Below are 24,065 nucleotides of genomic sequence, written 5' to 3' on the forward strand. Positions count from 1 at the left end.
CAACTGCCAAAAATATGGGAAGTCTCTGCCTAGTATAAACTCCACATTAAGCTCTGCACACACCTCCAGCTTATGGCTTACTGTCCCATAACATGTTTCAAAGTCAATTAGAACAGTCTTACCAGGTTATGGTCGAATCTTCACAAAAGGTTTTATGTCCGGCATGACTCTGGATACAGCCTGGTGACAGTCCAAATCCACGAATAGTGGGATTCCACCCACCAGTAACTCACGGGTCCTCCCATACATAATTTCTGGCCTCCTGAACAGAGGATAATCAGGTGCGAAGAAGTCCTCTTGCTGAGCTGCAGCCAATTTCATCAAGGTGCTCACCATAGCATCCATCTTGGCAACAACCGGTTGCTGTCCACATCTGTTGCTCCTAGCGACCCATCTTTGCAAAACAAATAATCCCACTTGTCTTACTGTTATTGCGCTGCACTGGTGGCTTGTCCACCTGTCTCACCTGAGAGAACGCTCACTCGCTTAATGCGATCAGTTGCCCCTAGCGCAACGCTTTCACCACAAGCTCAGTCCTGCTCTTGTACTCCACAGCTGGGCTTGTCCCACTTGCAACATATACGGTTGGTTGCTCCTGGCAACTACTTCACTGCAACTCGACCGTTGGTTGCTCTTAGCAATGTGCTGCCCGCATCCTCCACCAATTGTAAGGATTTAACCCTGGGGATAGCTCTGGGATCATCCTTGACTGCCACAGGACACATTTCTACTTCATTCAGCAGGCAAACAGTTCTTTATGCAAGTCTGGCTCCTCATCAGCTTTATTAGACAGGTTTCAGGATAAATAAAAAAGCAAAACACAGGAACAAACAAAATCCTAGACCGTCCAGTCACTAACTAAACAACCCAGCATGCCCTGACAATCAACTGGAGGGCTTTTCCCTGCCAATTAAAACATATGTTTCTTGCAACCTTTTACTCACTGTTCACACACACACACACACACACAGTGTTTGCAGCCTCTTGCGGTGCGTACTAGGACTCCTTGTCTTGTCCACTTCACTGTTGTGGGTCTCACTCACAGCCCTGGATGTGTGCTCCTCACAGGCACCCCTGTCTTCCCCCCCCCCCCCCCCCCCCCCAAAGCCACCTTGCTGTCTTCTGGGGAGATCACACACTATTGTTTCCTTTAGTTATATCTACACATCCAACCATTCTGCTGGTCTCATTAATTAGGCACCTGATGAGCATCTCTGCTAGCTCACCTACGAGAAAGGACTGGGAAAAACACCCTTTCATTGCCCTCAAACCTGCCTAAATGCCACACAATATTTTGTAGGATATGCTGGTGCAATAACAAGATAGCCATTTACTATTTAGAGAGAGCATTTGTACTTGTTATACATACGTGAATGTGCCGTGATGTACATCCGCTGTGCTGTTTGTGTTACCAAATTATCTCTTAAGTGTTTCTGTAGGTTAAAGTGGAATCCCAGGATAAGATACTGCAGGAAATGTTTGTCAATTAGGCACAATGTAGAATATTGACATAGCTGAATCTGATCTGCAGTCCTTCCTTTCTTAAGTGTTGAAATGTGCTTTACAGTTACATGGTTGCATTAATGGTATGACCAAGGCTTTTATAGTGTTTCTGCCCTGTGCCTCTGGGACATGAATAACCAAGGCTATTACACGCTTTGTATATTACGTTCATATGTGGTTTTTCCAGAAGGTAATTTTTGCCTGATGAAATATGAAAATCATGAAATAAGTTTTCCGTTATGTTTTGTGTATACAATTTTAATTTGTGCATCTTGTCCCCATTTTTCTTGTTCTGTTGTCCAAATTTATTTTAATATATTTTTTTCTTTTTTGCATACATTTTTTTCTTTGTTTGCTAATTGCAGAATGAAGTGATCTTCATTAAAGATTTCTTACCATTTATCTAATACCCATAGGAAAAAAAAAGTCTGTGAGATAGGCTTTCTGATCTTTAACAGGGAAGAGAGTCCTTGGAGTACAGCCCATACAGGCTGTAAATGGAGAAAAACAGCTGCACTAAATAGCCAAACACCATACACTGTGGCTAAGGGGTACCACTGTCAGATGGCACAACCCCTTAAACCAAAAGTGTATTATAATTTCGTAACCATAGAGCAATATGAAAGTTACTTGAAGACCATATATACGTGACACTTTTTTTTTTTTTTATATTCATGGGCATAAAAGGTGGGTGTGTTTTTTTTTTTAATGAAGCATTGTTGTGTGTATATATATATATATATATATATTATATATATATTAGAAAATTAGTCAGAACAGCAGGAGAAGTTCTATGCTTTTTCTGTTTTGAGGGAGACATTTTAGCAACAGGGTGTATAACCATATTGTTTGTAATCTTCAAATTCTCTTCATTTTAACATCAATTTCTAAAAGTATTGGATGGTACCTGCCACCATTAACGAAATTTAGTATATTATTGATTAGCCTATTTAAATACATTTTCTAATAAAAGTTTGCTGAATATTTCAGCTTTCACTTTTGAGCTGAGCAAGACTGTAAAGCAAAGTAACCCAACCAGGGTGCCTTCAGCTGTTGCAAACCTACAACTCCCAGCTTGCCTGAACAGCCAAAGGCTGGCTAGGCATGCTGGGAGTTGTAGTTTTGCAACAGTTGGAAGCACCCTGGTTGGGAAAGACTGCTGTAAAGTAATGATGCCTTCAGTGCATAGTGCTAAACATTGTGCTGGGTATTTATACTCCTTTTTAAAGCTGTTGGGCAGATCTGAGTATACTATAAAGTTTAGAGTTCAGAGCTGGGGGGGTGGGGTGCAGTCTCAGCCAATCACAGCTCATCACACACTGATCTGCTCTAGGCTTTATGTTCACAGCAACAAAGCAGAAAGAGGGTGGAAGTTCTACCCTGTGGGGCTTTGGATGATGTGACACCTGCCAGGGAATGCTCTTTCCAAGTGTGTGAGACAGAACATAATATAAAGGACAATATCAAGGTAGAAAACTTAAAAAAATAATAATAATAAAGGCAATGGCTTGTTTATTATGATTTGGGAGTGAACTGGGAGGATTAAAAAAAAAAGATCACGATCATGACAAGTACTCTTTAATTCAGGTGTCCACTTTTTCACATACTGTGAATCATGTACTATAACTTGGAACATAAGAAGTGCAGAATGTGGCCATTTGCTCTCGCTTAATTTTTAGTTGAACAGAAAGTAGTGTTGGAAAGAAATATGTCCTCTAGTAAGTAAGAAAAATAAATAAAGGTATACGATCTAGCATTGTTGTGTATATAAGTATACTATTTTATTTTGGAGATGTTAAAAATTTTAAACACATTGGGGGAGATTTATCAAAACCTGTGCAAAGGAAATGTTGCCCAGTTGCCCATGGCAACCAATCAGATTGCTTCTTTCATTTTGCAGAGGCCTTGTTAAAAATGAAAGAAGCGAGCAGATTGGTTGCTATGGGCAACTGGGCAACATTTCCTCTGGACTGGTTTTGATAAATCTCCCCCTTTGTGAATAGAGAACATGGGGGGAGATTTATGAAAACCTGTCCAGAGGAAAAGTTGCCCTGTTGCCCATAGCAACCAATCAGATTGCGTCTTTCATTTTTAACAAGGCTTGTGAAAAATGAAAGAAGCGATCTGATTGGTTGCTATGGGCAACTGGGCAACTTTTCCTTTGGACAGATTTGATAAATCTCCCCCATGGAGATCTAGGTTATTTAACTTCATGTAGGAACATTTAAAGTAAGAAACATAGGGAAATAAATGGGCAAATGAAACATGGAAGAAAATAAAATTAAGCCTTAAAAAATTTTTATGCATATTGATTCTCATTTTTATTCTTTACATAATTTTGATAATTGTATTCATTTTACTTTGTGTCAATTTTTTTATTTTTCTTGCTTAAAAATTTACTAATACTTATATTAAACTATTTACTGGAAGATATCTTTCTCTACGGAATTTCTGAGCAGGTAATTTTAGCTTGGAAATTCCAGTGCAGCAGTCATTGGGCTTTCACTGCACAGTGCACACTACTAAATTATAATGGTGGAGCTTTCCAGCGCTGAAATTCATTCCAAAGACTTTCTTTCGACAAAATGCCAAGCAGAATGCAATGGAAATTCTGTAGTGTGCATTCACATATCTGTGCATTCAAACCCATTTCTTTTCAGTGAGCCAATCTGAGTCAACTTGTTACTTTAGTCAGGTAATTTTCCAACTGTATCCTGTTTTTGGCCTGGACCACTACGTTTTGTCCCATACGGGAGCGCATACGGCAGGGGGGAGCTAAAAGCTCGCGCTCCCGTATGTTACCGTATGCGCTCCCGTATGTCATTCATTTCAATGAGCCGACCGGAGTGAAACGTTCGGTCCGGTCGGCTCATTTTTGCGCCGTATGCGCTTTTACAACCGGACCTAAAACTGTGGTCAACCACGGTTTTAGGTCCGGTTGTAAAAGCGCATATGGTGCAAAAATGAGCCGACCGGACCGAACGTTTCACTCCGGTCGGCTCATTGAAATGAATGACATACTGGAGCGCATACGGTAACATACGGGAGCGCGAGCTTTTAGCTCCCCCCTGCCGTATGCGCTCCCGTATGGGACAAAACGTAGTGTGGACCCAGCCTAAGAAAGCACAGCAAACCACTGATTTCAGTTCCAGCTATAAACCAGATACAGTCTGAAAATGACTCTGGTCAGATCTTTGAAATGCATGTGATATGGCAAGAGTCCAGCTCGGATACGGCAGAAGGCAGTTTTACCACCGGATCTGCATGCTGTAGAGTGCAAATGTGATGTGACTGCAACCTTAGAAAGCAGTGTTAGCTTAATATAGGTATTTTTGTTCAATTTTTTTTTTTTTTTTTTTTTTTTTTTTAACGTGTCTTTTCCTTTTCTTTTACAGGAATGGCAGAATTCTATTCAGAAGAATGCTGGACTTGCTTTCATTGAGTTGGTGAATGAAGGAAGGTAAGATAATTTTCCAGTGTATAGACATTTCCTGGAGTCACTTGGTCACTGTCTTTATTTTAAATTGTCTAGATTTTCAAGCATCATGACTGTATAAAAACTCTTAAAACAAAACATAATTATGATGTCAGTGAATAGAATTTTGTGTGGTTAAAGCAAGGAGAGGTACTGTATTAAGCACAACAGAACCAGCCAAACACTTTTACTAAACCAAGACCGGTTAAATCAGCACACCTTATAACTGTGCAAGAAAGTACACTTCTACTTATACAGTGTTTAACCCTCCCAGTTACATATTAGTTCTACTTGCGAGATGCCAGTGGTCCTTTATTCTAAGCAACTGTATGAAGCAACAAGCCTGCAAATCATATAATGTTAAAGGAGATATGTAGTGCTTATAACGTATCCCCTATCCGAAGGGATAAGTTATAGATTGCGGGGGGTCTGAGCGCTGGGGCCCCCCTCGATCTCCTGTACAGTCTACCAGAAGGACAGTGTCTTCCCCAGCAGAAAGCCGTGGAAGGCACGCCACCTCCATGTATCTCTATGAGATTCATGGAGGAGGCGTGCCGGCTGCTGCATCATGCTCGGACAGGTGGACCCCTTTCCTGTACATTGTCACAACCCCGTACAGAAGATCACGGGGGGCCCCAGTGCCTGGACCCCCCGAGATCTATAACTTATTCCTATCCTTTGGATAGGGGATACATTCTGAGCACTACAGATCTCCTGACTGCACTTGTAAAATGTGTGTGATTTTGCGTAACTCAAGTTACTGTTTGTAATTGGTGTTGCAGTTCAAGGGAAAGGTTTCATTTCTTGTAGCTGGTACAAACATTATTATATTTAATGACAGAGCTGCAAGGATATTCAAGGATTAAACAGGGTCATATGGTGCACAGTTATTTTTAATCTGAAACTGTATCATGTGTAGTCAGTGCAACACCACAAAGGTGAAGTCTTCCATAGTGTGGATCTTAAAAGTTAGTATTTGTGTACCCGTTTAACAAATATTACAGTGTTCATTTGCAATCAAAGTAGTAAATGTAGAAAATAAGAACTAAAAACTAATTTAAGGCAGTGTCTGCTTATGAAAAACATGATTATATACCTTATTAGCAGATTCTAATTTAGTAAATGGGACACCCACTTTACACCATTATTCATTAACCATTCATTCATTAATTAATTCTGCTCAAAGTCTCTGGTGACCAGTCCATGGGTTTCAGTTGGAACTGTGTCATTTGTATGTTACCCTGTGGGGGAGCTACCAGGAAATTGAAAAGGTACTGCTTGATTCCCCCACAAATTATAGCTGATTGCTCTGTGTCCCAGTTGTGGAACATACTAATCAGATTATTATAAAGGCAGCTTTAGTAAGAACTTATTCTTAAAAGGGAAGAGCCCCTTTTTATATCAATAACTAGCGGAGTACCTGGCATTGCCTGCTTTTGCATTCCTAATCCTTGTTGGGGAGGAAAATAAACAAAAGAGAAAGCTTTATGAAAAGGATTATGTTGGGAGTCGTGCGATATCCTCCTCCTTCCCGTTCGCCTGGCGGCCCAAATCTCTAAAATACCTGGGTGTGCAAATCCCTTCGAATCCCCGAGACACATACCATGTAAACTTCCCCCCAATACTGTTAGCATTAAAATCGGACCTGACGCGTTGGGAGCGCAGGGACTTCTCCTGGATAGGGAGAATCAACGTTATCAAAATGAACGCTCTTCCCCGGTTACTGTATCTATTCTCCTGTATTCCTGTACACTTACCACGCAGCTTCTTCCAGGAGGTCTCTGCGCTCCTCACAAAATTTGTTTGGGCGAACAGCCACCCCCGTGTAGCCCGACATGTTCTGATTAGACGCAAGACAGAAGGTGGATTTACCCTCCCGGACTGCCTATCTTACTATCTGGCTACCATATTAACTAGAGTACTTGATAGTTTCCACAAACGGGAATCCAAACAGTGGGTACAACTAGAGAACTCGTGATCCTCGATTGATCTGCGCTCCCTCCTCTGGCTGCCTTCATCGGCTCTCTCAAAACATGTCTGAGAATCTCTACCTCCAGTAATGGCGTCCATTGCAAATTCTCGATTTACCTATCTAAAACATTCCCCAGTTGTGGAACCTGATGGTCCACTGACACCAGTCTTCGGTAACATGTCATTCCCACCGGCCCTGTCCTCGACCTCCTTCCTGGGTACCCTTAGAACACAGGGACTAACTTTCCATACTCTTCTCACTCCAACAGACATCAAACCACTTAATGATATCTTCCCTGACAGGACTCACTCCTTGTCACATACTATACAATATGCACAATTGCGCCATTTCTACCATACCTCTAAGACCGCCCTGAGATTACATAGTTCTTTGACGCGCTTTGAATCCATGTGTACCTCTACCACTGCAGCACCTTGTCCGGTTAGTTCCCTTTATGGTTTACTTTTAGACTCCTTTACGACAGCCCCATTACCTTTTCGCCAAAGTTGGGAGAGGGTCCTGTCACAAATCATCAATTTCGTGTAAAGCTCAAGAAACAAATTACAAATTGTTGACAAGGTGGTACAGGGTCCCTGCACTGCTGTCCCGATTTTTATCCCTCTCTGCCGGACGTGTGCTGGCGTTGTGGAGCTCAGAGTTGATCTATCCAACACATTTGGTTGACCTGTCCGACTCTTACATCTTTCTGGTCTCAAGTCCTAGACGTGATATACCGACTGATGAATATACATATCCCTCTGGAACCGAAACCCCTACTACTATCCATCCTCCCTTCACCTACACCCCACTGGACTGGAATCCTTCTTCGCTTCCTCTTCCTGGCTGCTAGATCAGTCATTCCCAGACTATGGAAATCGACTGCTCATCCTACCCTTTCCTCCTGGCTTTGGGAAGTGGCTCATCTTCACAAAATGGAAGAGCTGCTAGCTGATTCTAACAAGAAAATAGACGGACACTTTAGAGTTTGGTCCCCTTAGGTCACAGTTTATTTTGTCCCCTGATTTTAGGAACTTACACTTTACAATAGCTCTGCCCACATTACATTGTGGTCTCCCCCCCCCCCCCTCTCCTCCACTTCAGGGGACTAAATTTCCCACCCCAACCTTTCCCACCCTGGTCTTTCTCCCGACACTGTGGCCCGAGACAGTACACTATTCCCATCCGGGCTACATAGTCTCATGGGAAAAGGAACTGGGAATCAAACTCTCTAACTCCGATACTGCTTATATTCTTACACACTCTCAGGGTTACTCTAGATGCATTCGCCTTAGATGGTATAGGACTCCTACACGCCCATGGTTTGTCTCCTACTAGTTCATGCTGGCGTTGTGGGACACAAGTAGGAAGCCTTACACATACTTGATGAACTTGTCCTGCCATTAAGCAGTTTTGGACAGAAATCGAATCATCCATTAACTCCATTATCCCCACTCTGATATCTCTTGAGCCTAATATGGTCCTTGTAAAAATGTAAAATTTTGGGGAAAACCAGCATTTTAGTGGGAATTTTTTTTTTTTCATTTACACATCCGACTTTAACGAAAAGTCATCAAACACCTGTGGGGTGTTAAGGCTGACTGGACCCCTTGTTACATTGCTTGAGGGGTGTAGTTTACAAAATAGTATTTTTTTTTTATTTATAAATTTTTTTGCTGTTCTGGCACCATAGGGGCTTCCTAAATGTGACATGCCCCCAAAAAACCATTTCAGAAAAACTCACTCTCCAAAATCCCATTGTCGCACCTTCCCTTCTGAGACCCACAGAGCGCTTGACATACACAAATGAGATGTTTCCTTACTCAAGAGAAATTGGGTTACAAATTTTGGGGTAGTTTCTCTCCTTTTACCTTGTAAAAATCCAAAACTGGGTCTACAAGAAAATGCGAGTGTAAAAAATTAAGATTCAGAATTTTCTCCTTCACTTTGCTGCTATTCCTGTAAAACACCTAAGGCTAAGTTTCTACTTGGTATTTTGTCCTGTGTTTTTTGGTTTGAAAAAAATGCAAAAAAAAAGCCTGAAAAAACGCCAGTGGAATTTCCTGCGTCTGGCATTTTTCCTGGTGTTTTTTCTGGCGTTCTTTCATTTGTGTGGAAATTGCATTTTTGGCCCTTTTGGGTTTTTGGTTTTTTTTTTGGTACCCAAAGTTTGTTGGGCACCAAAAAAAAGACGCATTAGTGATGGAAATTTTTTTTATATTTTTTATAATGAAATTTTTATTAACTTTTAATTAAGTGTCACAGAGAAAATTTTGGGAGAGGCTCTTATCAGACTAGTGACCTGCGACCCGAGCAACTCAAATGGCACCTGTACCCACGGTGTCGAAAATGGCAAATAAATAGTAAAGAAATTGTGGCTCAGGGTCTAGAATAAATGGTAAATACATTTATTTATATTTATATATGAATTTACACAATGTTAAAATTTTATATGTGTACCGTGACTCACAGGGCCCTTGTGGGTCAGTGGAAACAAACAGAGGCAATATTCAATCAAAAATGGCAATGTGTACAGAATTTATCTGTGTCTGAAGGATGCCGTAATGGGAACAGATGGTTGAATGCTGGATATGGCTGGATAAAGTGGCAATAACAGATTAAAGGAGAAGACCAGTAGTGAACAAGTGGTGAACAACTTATCCCCTATCCTAAGAATAGGGGATAAGTTGCAGATCGCGGGGGGTCCAACCGCTGGGGCCCCCCGCGATCTCCTGTACGGGGCCCCTTCAGCCCGCGCGAAGGGGGCGTGTTGACCCCCGCACGAAGCGGCGGCCGACACGCCCCCTCAATACAACTCTATGGCAGAGCCGGAGTGCTGCCTTCGGCAATCTCCGGCTCTGCCATAGCGATGTATTGAGGGGGCGTTTCAGCCGCCACTTCGTGCGGGGGTCGACACCCGCTATCTGGCCGGAGAGCCTGGCCCCCGTACAGAGAGATCGCAGGGGGCCCCATCGGTCGGACCCCCTGCAATCTCAAACTTATCCCCTATCCTTAGGATAGGGGATACGTTTTTCAACACTGGACTACCCCTTTAAAGCTGGACGCGTTTCAAGTCCTCCATAGGACTTTTCCTCAGCAGCTTGGAATATGTTGCTATATTTATTGGGATTATTTTTTTAAACGTGTGATATTCACATCTTTTACAAACTGGATAACCACAGACGTGTGGCCTAATATTAATTTTATTAATTCTATTTTAAGTATTGTCATATTTTAGATTGTTTTATTTTTAATGTATTTTTGCCATTTTTGATTGAATATTGCCTCTATCTATTTGTGTTTCCACTGACCCACAAGGGCCCTGTGAGTCACGGTACACATATTAAATGTTAACATTGTGTAAATTCATATAGAAATATAAATAAATGTATTTACCATTTATTCTAGACCCTGAGCCTCAATTTCTTTACTATTTTTAATAAAGTGTGTTTCACTTTTTTTTCTCTATTTTTTCACACTTTGTAGGTAATACTACTACTCCCAGCTCACAGCTGTCAATCAAGGAAGTGTGTCCATGACATAGGTGATGATGCATGGACACTGCAGGACTAGTATGTGTCTAAGCAGGCAGGGGGGCAGTTGTTTGACTGGCTTTTTCAGTATGAAATACTGAAAATTTTCTAATGAAAGCAATTGCAAAACCTATTGGTTTTGCATGCTTTACAACATATCAAAAGTTTTGTATCTGACAGTGCCCATTCAAATTTTTTTGATGAAAGGTACCCTTTAATGCCCAGGTTCATTGCTCAAAGGGCCTTATTAGATGACCAAAACACACTACAAAGCCTTATTAGACAGCAGACCTGTGCTATTGGTGTTTATTTTTTTTAAGCCTATTACAAGGCTAGACTACTTTGCTAGGAGGACTGCACAAACTATTTAAGGATCATTTGTGCATCCCTTTGCTGCCATTGTTCATTCTCCGAATTTCCCTTTCTACACTAGGAGGTGTGCAGCTGAAGAAAGATGATTTATTTAGCAGGGCAAAATGAAGCCATCTGCCAATGAACTAACATTTGCTTGTTCATCAGCTGATCACTGGCACTATTAAACAGGGCATAATTGGTCTTCTTCAGCTGATAATTGCTCTGTGTAGTAGAGCCCTGTCTCAGGTACTTTGTAACATTACATGTATTTGCCATTGTTGCTTTATTCCCCAAACATTTGCTGCACATCCCTTTTATTGATCAGAACTAAAGATTGAATGTGGAAAGTGGAGCAAATATATACCCAGTTAACTTGTCAATATTTAACAGACGAAACCTGCCAATGTGATGATTAATTATACAAAATGCAACAATTTGCATATTGATTGATGCCTGTCTTCCCAGCTTGTATGGTCATATAGTAGTACTTATATGGTTAAAAGTTTGTAGAAGTGCAATAGCAAGTTAGTGCTCTAGAATATTACATCAGTATGTCTTGAAGATTATGAAGGTAACTCATGCAACCATTAATTTACTCCCTTCTTATAGAGCTTAACCTCTTGCCTTGTAAAACCAATTGTAATTTTTGCTTTCCTACTGGTTCCTGAAGCCTGGTTAGAGACATGTTCTAGGAGCCTTGATCCCAGAGGTCACAGAACAGTAACAAGAGTGTTGAATTACAGTGCCTTGGCCTGTGCTGTTGTTGTTTCTTATTATGCAGGGGTTGCCTCCTCTGACCTTATTTTTGTATGGAGTACTTCAGATTTAGTCACTGATTAATGTTTGCTATAGATAACAACATAGTCCATCTGTATAAAGAAGAACTGGAGCAAAATAGTATAGCATTACTAAAAAGTATAGCATATTACCAAATTCCTGAACATTAATGGGGTTATCCAGCACTTAACAACTTATACCCCATCAACAGGATAGGTGAAAAGTAACTGATCACCGGAGATAGGACCGCAGGAAATCCACCGCGATCTCTAGAATTGAGCCCTAGCTGTCCCCGCTGTATGGAGCAGCTGACTGGGTGTAAATCCCTTTGATATCCCCGGAGCTCCTATAGACAGTGCTTGGAGTGCATGCCATGAATATGGGATAAGTTGTTAGGTGCCGTATAGCACCTTTTATCTAATCACCTTGTATTTAGGGTATCTGTTTGATATATACAGGGTGGGCCATTTATATGGATACACCTTAATAAAATGGGAATGGTTGGTGATATTAACTTCCTGTTTGTGGCACATTAGTATATGTAAGGGGGGGGGGGGAACTTTTCAAGATGGGTGGTGACCATGGTGGCCATTTTGAATCCAACTTTTGTTTTTTCAATAGGAAGAGGGTCTTGTGACACAACAAACTTATTGGGAATTTCACAAGAAAAACAATGATGTGCTTGGTTATAATGTAACATTATTCTTTCATTAGTTATTTACAAGTTTCTGACCACTTATAAAATGTGTTCAATGTGCTGCCATTGTGTTGGATTGTCAATGCAACCCTCTTCTCCCACTCTTCACACATTGATAGCAACCCCACAGGAGAAATGCTAGCACAGGCTTACAGTATTCTTAGTTTCAGGTGCTGCAGAATGGGCAAAACAAAAATTGGAACAGGACCCTCGGTTTACGCAGAAGATTTTGTTCAGTTATGTGGCAAACTTTTATGTGAATGAAGAAGTTAACAAACTATTGGTCTGACACTAACCCACATTGGATAGATCCCTCCAAGACTGTTGGAACACAAAAATTGATGGTATGCTGTTGTATATGGGGTAAAAAGATAGTGGGGCCATTCTTCATCAATGGAAACCTTAAGGCACTGGATATGTGAAATTGCTACATGATGATGTGTTTCCCTCTTTATGCACCGAAGCAGGCACGTTCCCTGAGTTTTTCCAGCAAGATGGTGCACCACCACATTAGGGATCGACCGATATTGTTGTTTTTAGGGGCGATACTCTGTGGAGGTTTGGGCCGATAATTTATACCGATATTCCGGTATAAATGAATGGCTATTTATCCCCCCCGGCAACACCGCTGCAGATCATTGATTTAAAGTGCGCACTTTAAATCGATGAACAGCAGCGGCTTTTGCGGTGCCTGAGACCGCCGCTGCCCGCTACTCTCCTCCTGCCTGTCCTGAGTCCTATCACCGCACCCCCACGCACCGCGACGCGCCGCACCACCCTGGCCAGAGACCGCCGCTGCCCCATTGCCTCCCCATCCCCGGTTTTATAATTACCTGTTCCCGGGGCCCGGGGTCCACGCTTCTTCTGGCTCCTGCTGCGTCCTCCTGAGCTTTCACTGTGCGCACTGATGGTGACGTCACGTTGAGGACGTCACTCGTCATTGCGCTGCGCAGCGCACAGCGTAACACAGGCAATGGGGGGGAGGCGGTCTCTGGCCGGGGCGGTGCGGTGGGGGATGTGGCACAGTGCAGTGGTGGGGGGTTGGGCGTTATCGGATTATCGGCAAGGTAATTGCCGATACCGATAACGTCCAAAATCGGGAATATCGGCCGATAATATCGGCCAAACCGATAATCTGTCGATCCCTACACCACATTATGGGTGTCAGGTCCAAGCATTCCTAGTTGAACAGTTTCCTGGAAAGTGGATTGGTCGTCGTGGGCCAGTTGAATGGCCCCCAAGGTCTCCCGATCTGACCTCCTTAGACTTTTATCTTTGGGGTCATCTGAAGACAATTGTCTATGCTGACGAGATACGAGATGTGCAGCAGACCGCCTGGCCAGAGTCCGCCGTTGCCCCATTGCCTCCCCCATCCCCGGTTTTATAATAACCTGTTCCCGGGGCCCGGGGTCCACGCTTCTTCTGGCTCCTGCTGCGTCCTCCTGAGCTTTCACTGTGCGCACTGATGGTGACGTCACGTTGAGGACGTCACTCGTCATTGCGCTGCGCAGCGCACAGCGTAACACAGGCAATGGGGGGGAGGCAATGGGGCGGAGGCGGTCTCTGGCCGGGGCGGTGCGGTGGGGGGTGTGGCACAGTGCAGTGGTGGGGGGTTGGGCGTTATCGGATTATCGGCAAGGTAATTGCCGATAACGTCCAAAATCAGGAATATCGGCCGATAATATCGGCCAAACCGATAATCTGTCGATCCCTACACCACATTATGGGTGTCAGGTCCAAGCATTCCTAGTTGAACAGTTTCCTGGAAAGTGGATTGGTCGTCGTGGGCCAGTTGAATGGCCCCCAAGGTCTCCCGATCTGACCTCCTTAGACTTTTATCTTTGGGGTCATCTGAAGACAATTGTCAATGCTGACGAGATACGAGATGTGCAGCACCTGAAACAACGGATACTGGAAGCATGTGCTAGCATTTCTCCTGCGGTGTTGCTATCAGTGTGTGAAGAGTGGGAGAAGAGGGTTGCATTGACAATCCAACACGATGGGCAGCACATTGAACACATTTTATAAGTGGTCAGAAACTTGTAAATAACTCATGAAAGAATAAAGTTACGTTAAAACCAAGCACATAATTGTTTTTCTTGTAAAATTCCCAATAGGTTTGATGTTACATGACCCGACCCTCTTCCTATTGAAAAAACAAAAGTCGGATTCAAAATGGCCAACTTCAAAATTGCTGCCATGGTCACCACTCATCTTGAAAAGTTTCCCCCCTCACGTATACTAATGTGCCACAAACAGGAAGTTAATATGACCAACCATTCCCATTTTATTAAGGTGTATCCATATAAATGGCCCGCCCTGTACACTCAAAATAATTCTGATTTTGTACCTCTGAGAGATGCCTGTAACGTGTGTCACCTATACGTTACTATCATAATAAAAAAGTATATTATAAGGTAAAGGTATACTGTGCTGTATATATTGCACATTTTTCTCAAAGTTCCAAATTGTATAGGAAAGCACAAAAGACTTATGCTCCTGAAATATATGGCAAAATATTGCAGCCTGGTGGTTGACAAAAGGACACTCTTGGTGTCCGAAGGGCCCAGCCCATATGGGCTATTAAGACATTAGTCTTAGGTTTAATTCTTAGAGTACCTATCATGATCTTGTTAAATGTTATACTCCTCCCATTTCACTGCCCCCATCATGATAAACCACCCCCTGCCTTTATTTTTTTTATTTTTTTTGGTTTTCTACCTTCATATTCACAGACTGGGAAGGGGTGTTCCCCAGCAGGCGTGACATCATCTGAAGCCATACAGTAGAACTCCAAGCTCACTCTGCAGCACACAGCCCAGAGCAGTTCAGTGTGAGTTGAGCTATGACTGGCTAAGGCTGCACCCCCCCCAAATTTATAAAAGCAGAACAAAAAGTCATAATAGAAACAATAAAAACTACAGGTTGTCCCAGAAATAATCCCTCACACAAGTTGACTAGCTAAACAAACAAACAAGTTATGGCTGTTAGAATATGCCAACACACAAAAAGTGTGTTATTTATTAATTTTTTTAAGTGATTTTGATGTGCAAAGGAAGAAAAACATAAAACTATAAGAAATCGGTTATCACCATAATCATACTGATCTGTAGAGCAAAGATAACGTGCCATTTTTACCATGCAATGAATTTAATAAAAAGAAATAAAAAACAATAGCAGAATATTTTTTCATTCTCCTCCATAAAAAATTTAAAACAGTCATATGTAATGCATATTCAGTTAAAACTTTCTTTTAATAAATTCTAAGAAGAGAGATGTGTTTGGCACTGCTACTGTACACCCTTGGATTATGGTTATTGGGACTGCTGGGAAATTTCTTCGAAGTTATGGTGGTGCTCTGACTATAGTACAGATAACACAGTTCGTTCAGAGAAGATAGAGGAATAAGTCGGCAGACTCACCAGGCTTCTTTCTCAAAGTAACTTCTTTATTATACTCACATTAAAAACATAGTGCTGGGGGGGGAAGAGAGGGATCGCGGTGGGTGGTATTCACAGTCTGGCAACAGATGCTGTTTAACTCGCTATGCAAGTTTCCTCTGGCCTGGACACTTCGGAATCTATGCTGCTTCTTATACAGGTGGGTGTCCTCATCCAATTCCTTGGACCCGCCCATCTGTCTTGATGTAGGGATTCAAGGCGTTAGCTTGTTTCAAGCATTGTAACGCCTATCGTCTTCCTACATCTAAGAATGCAGCATTTACAAAATTCGGGATAAGGTAAAGGGAAAGAGTGCATAATTAAAAACATGGTGCATAATCAACTTTATCGTTCATTCCTAAAGGACCTGTTGCTGATGTGCGTATAATCCAGTCTGTCTCGCGTTGTAAAAGCAGGCGATCTAGGCTAATGCCTGGTCTGGGTTTAACCCTCTCCACTCCTGAAAATCTCAATACTTCAGGTTTTCCTCCATGGGCTTCCACTACATGGGATATTAGCCTAGGTGCTCGTTTTAGTGTGTGTAGTGAGTACATATGCTCCCGTATTCTAGCACAGAGCTGGCGTATGGTTTTCCCAATGTAGTGGAATCCACAAAGACAGAACATTACATATACCACAAACTTAGTTCAGCAGGTTATTAGATCTGTTACTGTATGTGTGATATCACCTAAACGCATGGTTTTCAACTCTGCATTGTATTTACAGAAACTGCATGTTCCACATGCATAGTTCCCTTTGGGTGCTATCTGATCCAGCCACGTTGTTTCTTTTTTGTCAGCTGTTAATCTACTATGTTGCAAAATGTTCCCTAAGGATTTGTTCTTTCTGTAAGATATTAGTGGTCTTCTATTTGCTACTTCTTTCAGATCTGGATCACCCTCTATCAGGTACCAATTCCGTCTGACTGCTTGTTCTACAATATGATTGATAGGTGAATTCTGGAAAGTAAATGAAAAACATTTGTCTGTGGCTACTCTGTTAAATTAGAAAGGGAAAGTCTACTAAAAAACAAAAAATTTATCTGCTCTTTTTTGTCGTCCTTTCATTATTTTTCTCGAATATGCTCTTTCTTTTAATCGACTTTCCAGATCGTCGGCCTGACTGTGGTACTTTACGTCTGATTCATTATTTCTTTGTAGCCGCACAAATTGCCCGTAAGGAATAGCCTTCTTCACTGACTCTGGGTGTGAGCTATTATAGTGAAGAAGGGTATTCCTTGAAATGGGCTTCCTATAACCCTCACTTGTTATCCCTTCTGTTGTTACAGTTAGCTTGAGGTCTAGAAATTCTAACGAGGTACCTCCATATTGTGCAGTGAAGGACATATTAACTGAATTGCTAGTGTTAAGATAATTTACGAATTCGTAAAACTGGGCCTCAGTTCCCGACTACGCTAGGAGGACGTCATCGACGTATCGCATGTATAATTTTATACATGCGATATATGGATTTTTTGATGAATATACTATTCGGATCTCCAGACAGGCCAAAAACAGGTTAGCGTACGTGCAGGACACCGGGGTACCCATCGGGGTCCCGGTGTCCTGCCTGTACTACTGATCTGCAAACTTAAATCTGCTGTTAGACAAAAAGAATTGAAGGGCTTCTTCAACTAAATTGATGAACTCTCCTGACTTATCGGATTTCAATAAGACTTCTTTAATTGCATTTATGCCCGCTTGATGCGGAATACGAGTATACAAACTCACTACATCAATTGAGCATAAGCTCCAATCTGATTCCCATCTCATACTCTGCATTAACTGTAACAATATAACAACAAAAGAAAAAAAGAGTTTACACAATGCCACTTAAATAAAATGTAACTTTTATTATAATCATGATAAAATGTGAACCAACTGGATACAAAGATGGAGGACCTCAGAGCTTAGGCCGAGCAACCATACAGGGAGCACAACACACCACAGATATTTGGAAGCACTACCAATCTCAGTAATGACTATCTATCATGTCTCTCCTATACATATAGAATACCTTACCTACGCCTCCTCAACATAAAGTGCAGACTGCTACCTCACATGAAGGTGTGTAGTATTCTATAATAGGAAAGTGCCTGACTGGACATAAGTCCTAGTCATAATGTACATGATAATGTAAACAATGTCTGAATATGGGATTTAAAGTACCAGTGTCTTACCCATTTGTGTGCTGCTCCTCTGTCCCCAACGCCGTTTCGTAACCTTTCTCAAGGGGGCTGTTGCTGATCAAACCGCCCTTGCCAAGTTATCCTCCGTTTCTTGAATTTTAATAAGGTGGAGGTTCTGCAATCCTACAGACAGCTGTAATTCATATCATGCGTTTATTGCTCTTTGAGGACTACTCCGTGGAAGTAGCAACATGCAGGAGAGGCTTCAGTTCCATTTACACTAAACTGTATTAAGCCATTTACCGTTTCCAGCTGCAGTATCCAGCAGTTCTACTGGTATTGCATCCGGATGGTACTATCTCCATCTACAAGACCCCCGAAGCGGTAGCCTCATCTCTGGACCACATATTGGTTGCTTCTTCACAATGTTCCTCTCGACGCTCGGGCTGCAGGTCTCTCTCTCCGAGGGAAGATCGTGGTTCCAGATCCACTAACAGAGATGCTACCTTATCTCCTGCTCTGCGAGACCATCGCAAGCATCTTTGATCTCCTGGCCGTGACTATGGTGATAGCCGCAACTCTTCTTCTGATTGAGGACCCTCCTGTCCTACTCCGAGATATATATCCGGATCCTGATCCCCTTCCATGTTGTTCCTGCATAAGGATGCTCCTCTCAGATCTAATTGTACTGTACTGTTATTTTTTCTTTAATTTATTCTCCACTTGCGGATGTTTATTGATGGCTCCCTTGGGTCGAGAGCGGGGGCTTAACACCTGTGGGCACGGCCGGGGAGGTGGGGGTGGCCACCATCCTTATTTTCTTTATTTTTATTTTCTCTTTCTCTTTCCCTCACCCTATCTTGCCCCCAAAAAAAGTCCCCTACCCAAAGTGGACACTGCCATTATTTTTTTTGGGTCTCCTGGGATTATTGTTTTTCTTGTTGCTTACTTCTAATTTGTCCTAATATGTTTGCATTTTTTCCCTCTGTTTTGGGTGGTGTTTATTATACTTTGTTTTGTGAGTGTGCCATGGCCACGATTATTAAGTGGAACGTTAAAGGCCTTCACTCCCCACACACAAGAAGGCTGTTTTTACGTAATTTGAAACGGGGAACTGGCACTTTCAGACCACACCCCACTAACACTGACCTTCCATCCCTCCTATCCCAAGGGGACTGATCTTCTTCATTGTTTGCTAAAGATGAGACTTTTGTAGAACAGCTATGAGCCTGGTGGCTGGACTTTACTTTAGAATGCGCAATTATATTGGGAGACGGGAAAAGTGGTTCTTCAAGGCAGGTTGATGGCTTATGTGACAGCTTTTAAACGCACTTCCCTAACTCAATTTAATCTGGTAGTGTCCGCTTGAGTGATGCGTATGCCCTTTTTCTCAGCTCCCTCACTGATGCACACAACGATAACTGGAAGGCAGCTAGGTTCCACTTTGAGTTATGGCTTGTTAGGAAGGAACGCCTTAAATGATCCCAGTTTGAGATTGATCTTTTCCAATAAGGGATTGGGATTGGCTTGGATTGGTGTTAGATAAAATGGGTCTCCATGGTCCCTTCTGTACATATCTGACAGGTATTTATGCAACACCAATGGCAAGGGTTTATACACCAGGTATCCGATCTACCCCTTTCCCCCTGTATAAGGGAACCAGACAAGGTTGCCCTCTTTCGCCCCTACTCTTTAATCTAGCTATTGAACCCTTAGCCAGGTCTCTACTGACCTCTAATATTTATTCGGGAATTAAGGTGGGGGGCCAAGAGGGGAAACTTACCATGTTTGCCGATCTACTTTTTCTAGATCAACCAGGCTCCTCCTTACTGACTATCTTGGATAATTTGGACCATTTTGGGAGATATTCAGGCTACAAAATTAATGTTTCTAAATCAGAATTACTTCCCCTAGGGTCTTCACCACCGCGTTGGCTGTCTGGGTTGGGTATTCGACTGGCCTCCTCATCTCTCACGTACTTGGGTATTAAAGTAGGCAAAACCCCAAAATGTATACTTTAAACTTTCCTCTGCTGTTTGCAAAGATTAAAGCAGAATTACTGAAGTGGGGGGGGGGGGGGAGTCTCCCTCTCACCTTTATGGGCAGGTGTCACCTGATAAAAATGGTTAGTTTCTCCAGTCTCCTCTACCCCTTGCAAACTTTGCCTCACTTATTGAAGCATACTGATGTCCGCAGTTTGAACTCTGTCTTTACTAAATTTGTATGGTCGGTAAGCGGCCCTGTAGTGCATTACATAAATTGATGCTGTAAGGGGCTACAATCTTGCCTGTCTGTTTCGATTTGTGGTGGACCGGATCCATGGATCCTCCATCCATGCCAGCCACAGCTTGGTAACTAAGATGGCTGCTCCATGGAACCTGATGGCACTCCTTCACACTGCTTATGCCAAGCTGCCTCCCCTGGTGAAGCGTTCAGTTCTCCAGAGAGACACGGTGGTGGCATGGAAGGAGGTTCAGAAACTGTTCTGCCTTCCCTTCCTTGTGTCCCAAACATCTTCCCCTGGCTGGCCACCTGGAAGCTTCTAGTGGTATTTCCTCTCGAATGCTTGGGTTCTGGGTGAAGAAGGGACTGAAAACGGTGAGGCAACTCATAGATCGGCCTCGTAAATGCTGGCTGTCTCCGCAGGCCTTACAATTGCAATATGAGCTCGCACGCAGAACTACAATCTCTACTATTTATCCTTTTCTCCGTAAGCTTCTCCTTAAAAAGACCCGACCTCCCTCTTTTCATCCTTGTCCACGTGCATACCGGGAGATGATATCTCTGAGTGCATCTTAAGGGGTTGGAATATAATCAGATGCTGCATTATAAATTAGTGGTGGCCTGAGACGTATTACAAGCTGGCACATAAGGCACTATCAGGGTTTAATATGCTTCCATTCCCTGACAGAATAACAGCTTGCCCTAAATGCTCTACCCCTCTGACAAACTTGTGGCATGGGGTCTGGACGTGTACTTATACTGCTGACTATTGTGACATGATTCTTACCTATATTAAAGATACCTGGGATCCTGAGTGGCCCTATTCTCCGAGAGCTCTACTCTTTCATCAGTTCAGGCCTCCTGATCAGACCCAACTAGCTCTTCCTAAGGTACTTCAAATGGTCCATATTGTTTTATTAGTTGCACTGAGATGCCGGTTTGCTTCCTAGCTTTCCGCTGCTACCCCGACACTGGCAATGGTAAAGGCGCAACTCAAATTGCTCTGTGGGATTGACAGAATTGACACAGAACGCCATAAAACCACACACAAAAAAGTTTTTAGACAAATGGGAGACACTTATTCTTTTGCATTACACTACTGACGAAATAGCAGACCTAGTAAGGCCCTTCAGTTTCACAAAATGGTACTGCTTTGGAGCTATTGGTGGTACACTGGGAGCACTTCAACTTTCTCCCTCGTAGATACCCTAGTGTCTTCTCCTGCCTTCACACGAGGGTTGAGGCCACCTAGTTACACGTTTCTTTTCTAAACTGCCTATCTGTTTTCATTATGTCAGACCAAGGTTATGTAACTGGGATGTTTTGCTCTTCTTGAAAGTCGATAGACTGTGGCCCACTGCTCATACTCTCCTTGACCTGCTCCATTGCCCTGATGGACTTTCTGGACTATCTTCCTGGTTGTTATGTATCACCAATTATTGGTACACGTTGTTTATACTGTTGTTTTTTTTTATATAAAAATTACAATAAAATGTTAAAGAAATATTTTTATTTTAATGAAAATTTAACAAAAAGTTTTTAAATTGTCTAATTTTCCTTCCACTTTGCCTTAATTTCTTTCAATTACTTAAAGGGTTAACCAATTTGGGAATTCTTTAAAGGGGGTCTGGTATTTAAAATGGGTTGCTGAGGCAGTTTCCAGCATCCAGCCCTCTTAAAGGAAAAAAAAAAAAAAAAAAAATTATATATATATATATATATATATATATATATGTATATGTGTGTGTGTGTATATATATATATATATATATATATATATATATATATATATATATATATATAATCAATATCTGAATCACTTGGTAAAGTTTAAAAAGGTACTTCGGAGGGGGAAAATTTATATATATATATATATATATATATATATATATATATATATATATATATATATATAATATTTTTTGTTATTTATTTTTTTAAATCAGCTGGTGCCAAAAAGATAAACAGATTTGCAAATGAATTCTATTTAAAAATCATTACCCTTCCAGAACTTGGGTACTTATCAGTTGCTGTATGCTCTACAGGACGTTGCGTAGTTCTTTTCTGCCTGGCCACAGTGCTCTCTGCTGACACCTCTGTCCATGTCTTGAACTGTCCAGAACATAAACAAATCCCCTTAGCAAACCTCTCCTAGTCTGGACAGTTCCTGGCATGGACGGAAGTGTCAGCAGAGAGCACTGTAGTCAGACTGAAAAGAACTAGACAACTTCTCATATAGAAGTAATTTACAAAATTAACTTTCTGGCACCAGTTCATTTGGGAAAAAAAAAAATTCCACCGGCGCACCCCTATAAAGCATCCCAAAGTTAGAGTGAGAGAGGTCAAAGTTGAAAAATAGACCTTGGTCCTTTAGGTCAAAATAGGCCCACTAAGAGAAAAGATGGTTGCCCAGTCATCTCCAGCCTGTTGGCAGCAATCGGACCATCTGGGACTAAAAAAACAGTGTTGGCTGTGTTTCGCAATTTGCAGAGCTCCTATTGATGTTAATGAGAGGTACACTAGTGGTGTAGCACCTTGAGCTATGCTGCTTATGTGAATTTGGAAGTTACGTAAACGATGTAACTCAGGGCCACACAATTTTCACAATTCCCATTAATGCAAGCAGGCTGGCAAAGGACTGCTGGGAAGCAATCTTGTCCCTTCATAGGAAAACCCTGTAAGTATTTCATTGTACAGTGGTGATAACTGAATGTTACAAATATATATATATATATCTGTAATAATTATAAGTGCAAAGATGGCATTCTATGTGAGCGGCAAGGAGATTTTAAAGGGGTATTTTGGGGCATGGAAAAACAAATAGTATGTGTCTGGGGTCGTAGAGAATATAAAAATGAAAAACCTTCATTTATCTAGTCCTGGTCCCTGGCCAAGATGGTACACATTTCCTGTTCCTAGCACTCATCTTGGAAGCAGGCTAAGATTGTAGCATCAATGCACTTGAAGCAGATAAATAGGAAACCCAGCGGTAGACTGCGGCTAGGTAAGTATCATTTTATTTTCTAGTTTTCCACAGCCTCAGGACTACCCCTTTATGTTCAGCCGTGTATGAGATAGTGGCCCTCATTTACTATTGGAGTGCCAAATAAATTATGGTGAAAAGTATTTCTTATTGCGATGCTAAGATTTTCTATAACGTTGCAGCTTGTGAATGCAGTTTCTCTCTTTTGTGTGCCACAGATTGCTGAGCCAAACAATGAAAGATCACTTGGTGAGGGTAGCAAATGAAGCCGAATTTATCCTAAGCAGACAACGGGCAGAGGAAATACATAGGCATGCAGAGTTTGAGGTATGTCTAAGTTTATTGATTTATTTCCATCTATTTAGTTTCCGCATTTTACACTTCATAATTTACTGTAGCACTAGATACTCTCTCGCTTGGCCTGGCCTCCCAGCCCCTCCTTGATTCACATATAGAGTGCTGTATGTCAGTCAAGGAGATACTGAGAGGTGATCATGAGCAAGGACACCTTTCAGGCTGTGACTTTTGAGCAGCTCGGCTTTAGGAAAGGCTTTATACCCTAAAAGCTATCAAACTGTGTATACAGCTTTTAGTGACAAATAGAGCCAACAAATTCCCTTGGGTCTGTTTCTAGCAAAGCTAGTGGATAATCAGTATCACTGGATGGACATTTCCCACAGCATGTTTTAGGTCCTAAAAATTTTTTTTTAATTGAAAATAGCTTTATTTACAATTATTTGTCAAAACACAAACACGCTGGATAGCAATTCGCAGCACAAACTGGTAATCAGTATAATAAACGCAGTATGATAAACATTTCACATCTACTAAGTACTTCTCAGAAGTACCACTTACAGTCAAGGCATGTATTCTACACTGTACAGGGTGGGCCATTTATATGGATACACCTTAATAAAATGGGAATGGTTGGTGACATTAACTTCCTGTTTGTGGCACATGAGTATATGTGAGGGGGGGAAACT

The 24,065-nt window shown here is 41.9% G+C and overlaps 1 protein-coding gene across 2 annotated transcripts in view; it reads left to right on the plus strand.

The window, feature by feature from the left end:
* The window catches only part of LRBA (LPS responsive beige-like anchor protein), a 713,883-nt gene that overhangs the window by 286,741 nt on the left and 403,077 nt on the right, over positions 1 to 24,065 (plus strand). For both annotated transcript variants that reach the window (XM_056562819.1, XM_056562820.1), the window contains exons 34-35: positions 4,899 to 4,963; positions 23,301 to 23,409. In XM_056562819.1, coding sequence (XP_056418794.1) covers positions 4,899 to 4,963; positions 23,301 to 23,409 — 174 coding nt within the window. The remainder of the gene's footprint in view (positions 1 to 4,898; positions 4,964 to 23,300; positions 23,410 to 24,065) is intronic.

The sequence above is a fragment of the Hyla sarda genome, chromosome 1 (assembly GCF_029499605.1).
Source record: "Hyla sarda isolate aHylSar1 chromosome 1, aHylSar1.hap1, whole genome shotgun sequence".
Classification (NCBI taxonomy): domain Eukaryota; kingdom Metazoa; phylum Chordata; class Amphibia; order Anura; family Hylidae; genus Hyla; species Hyla sarda.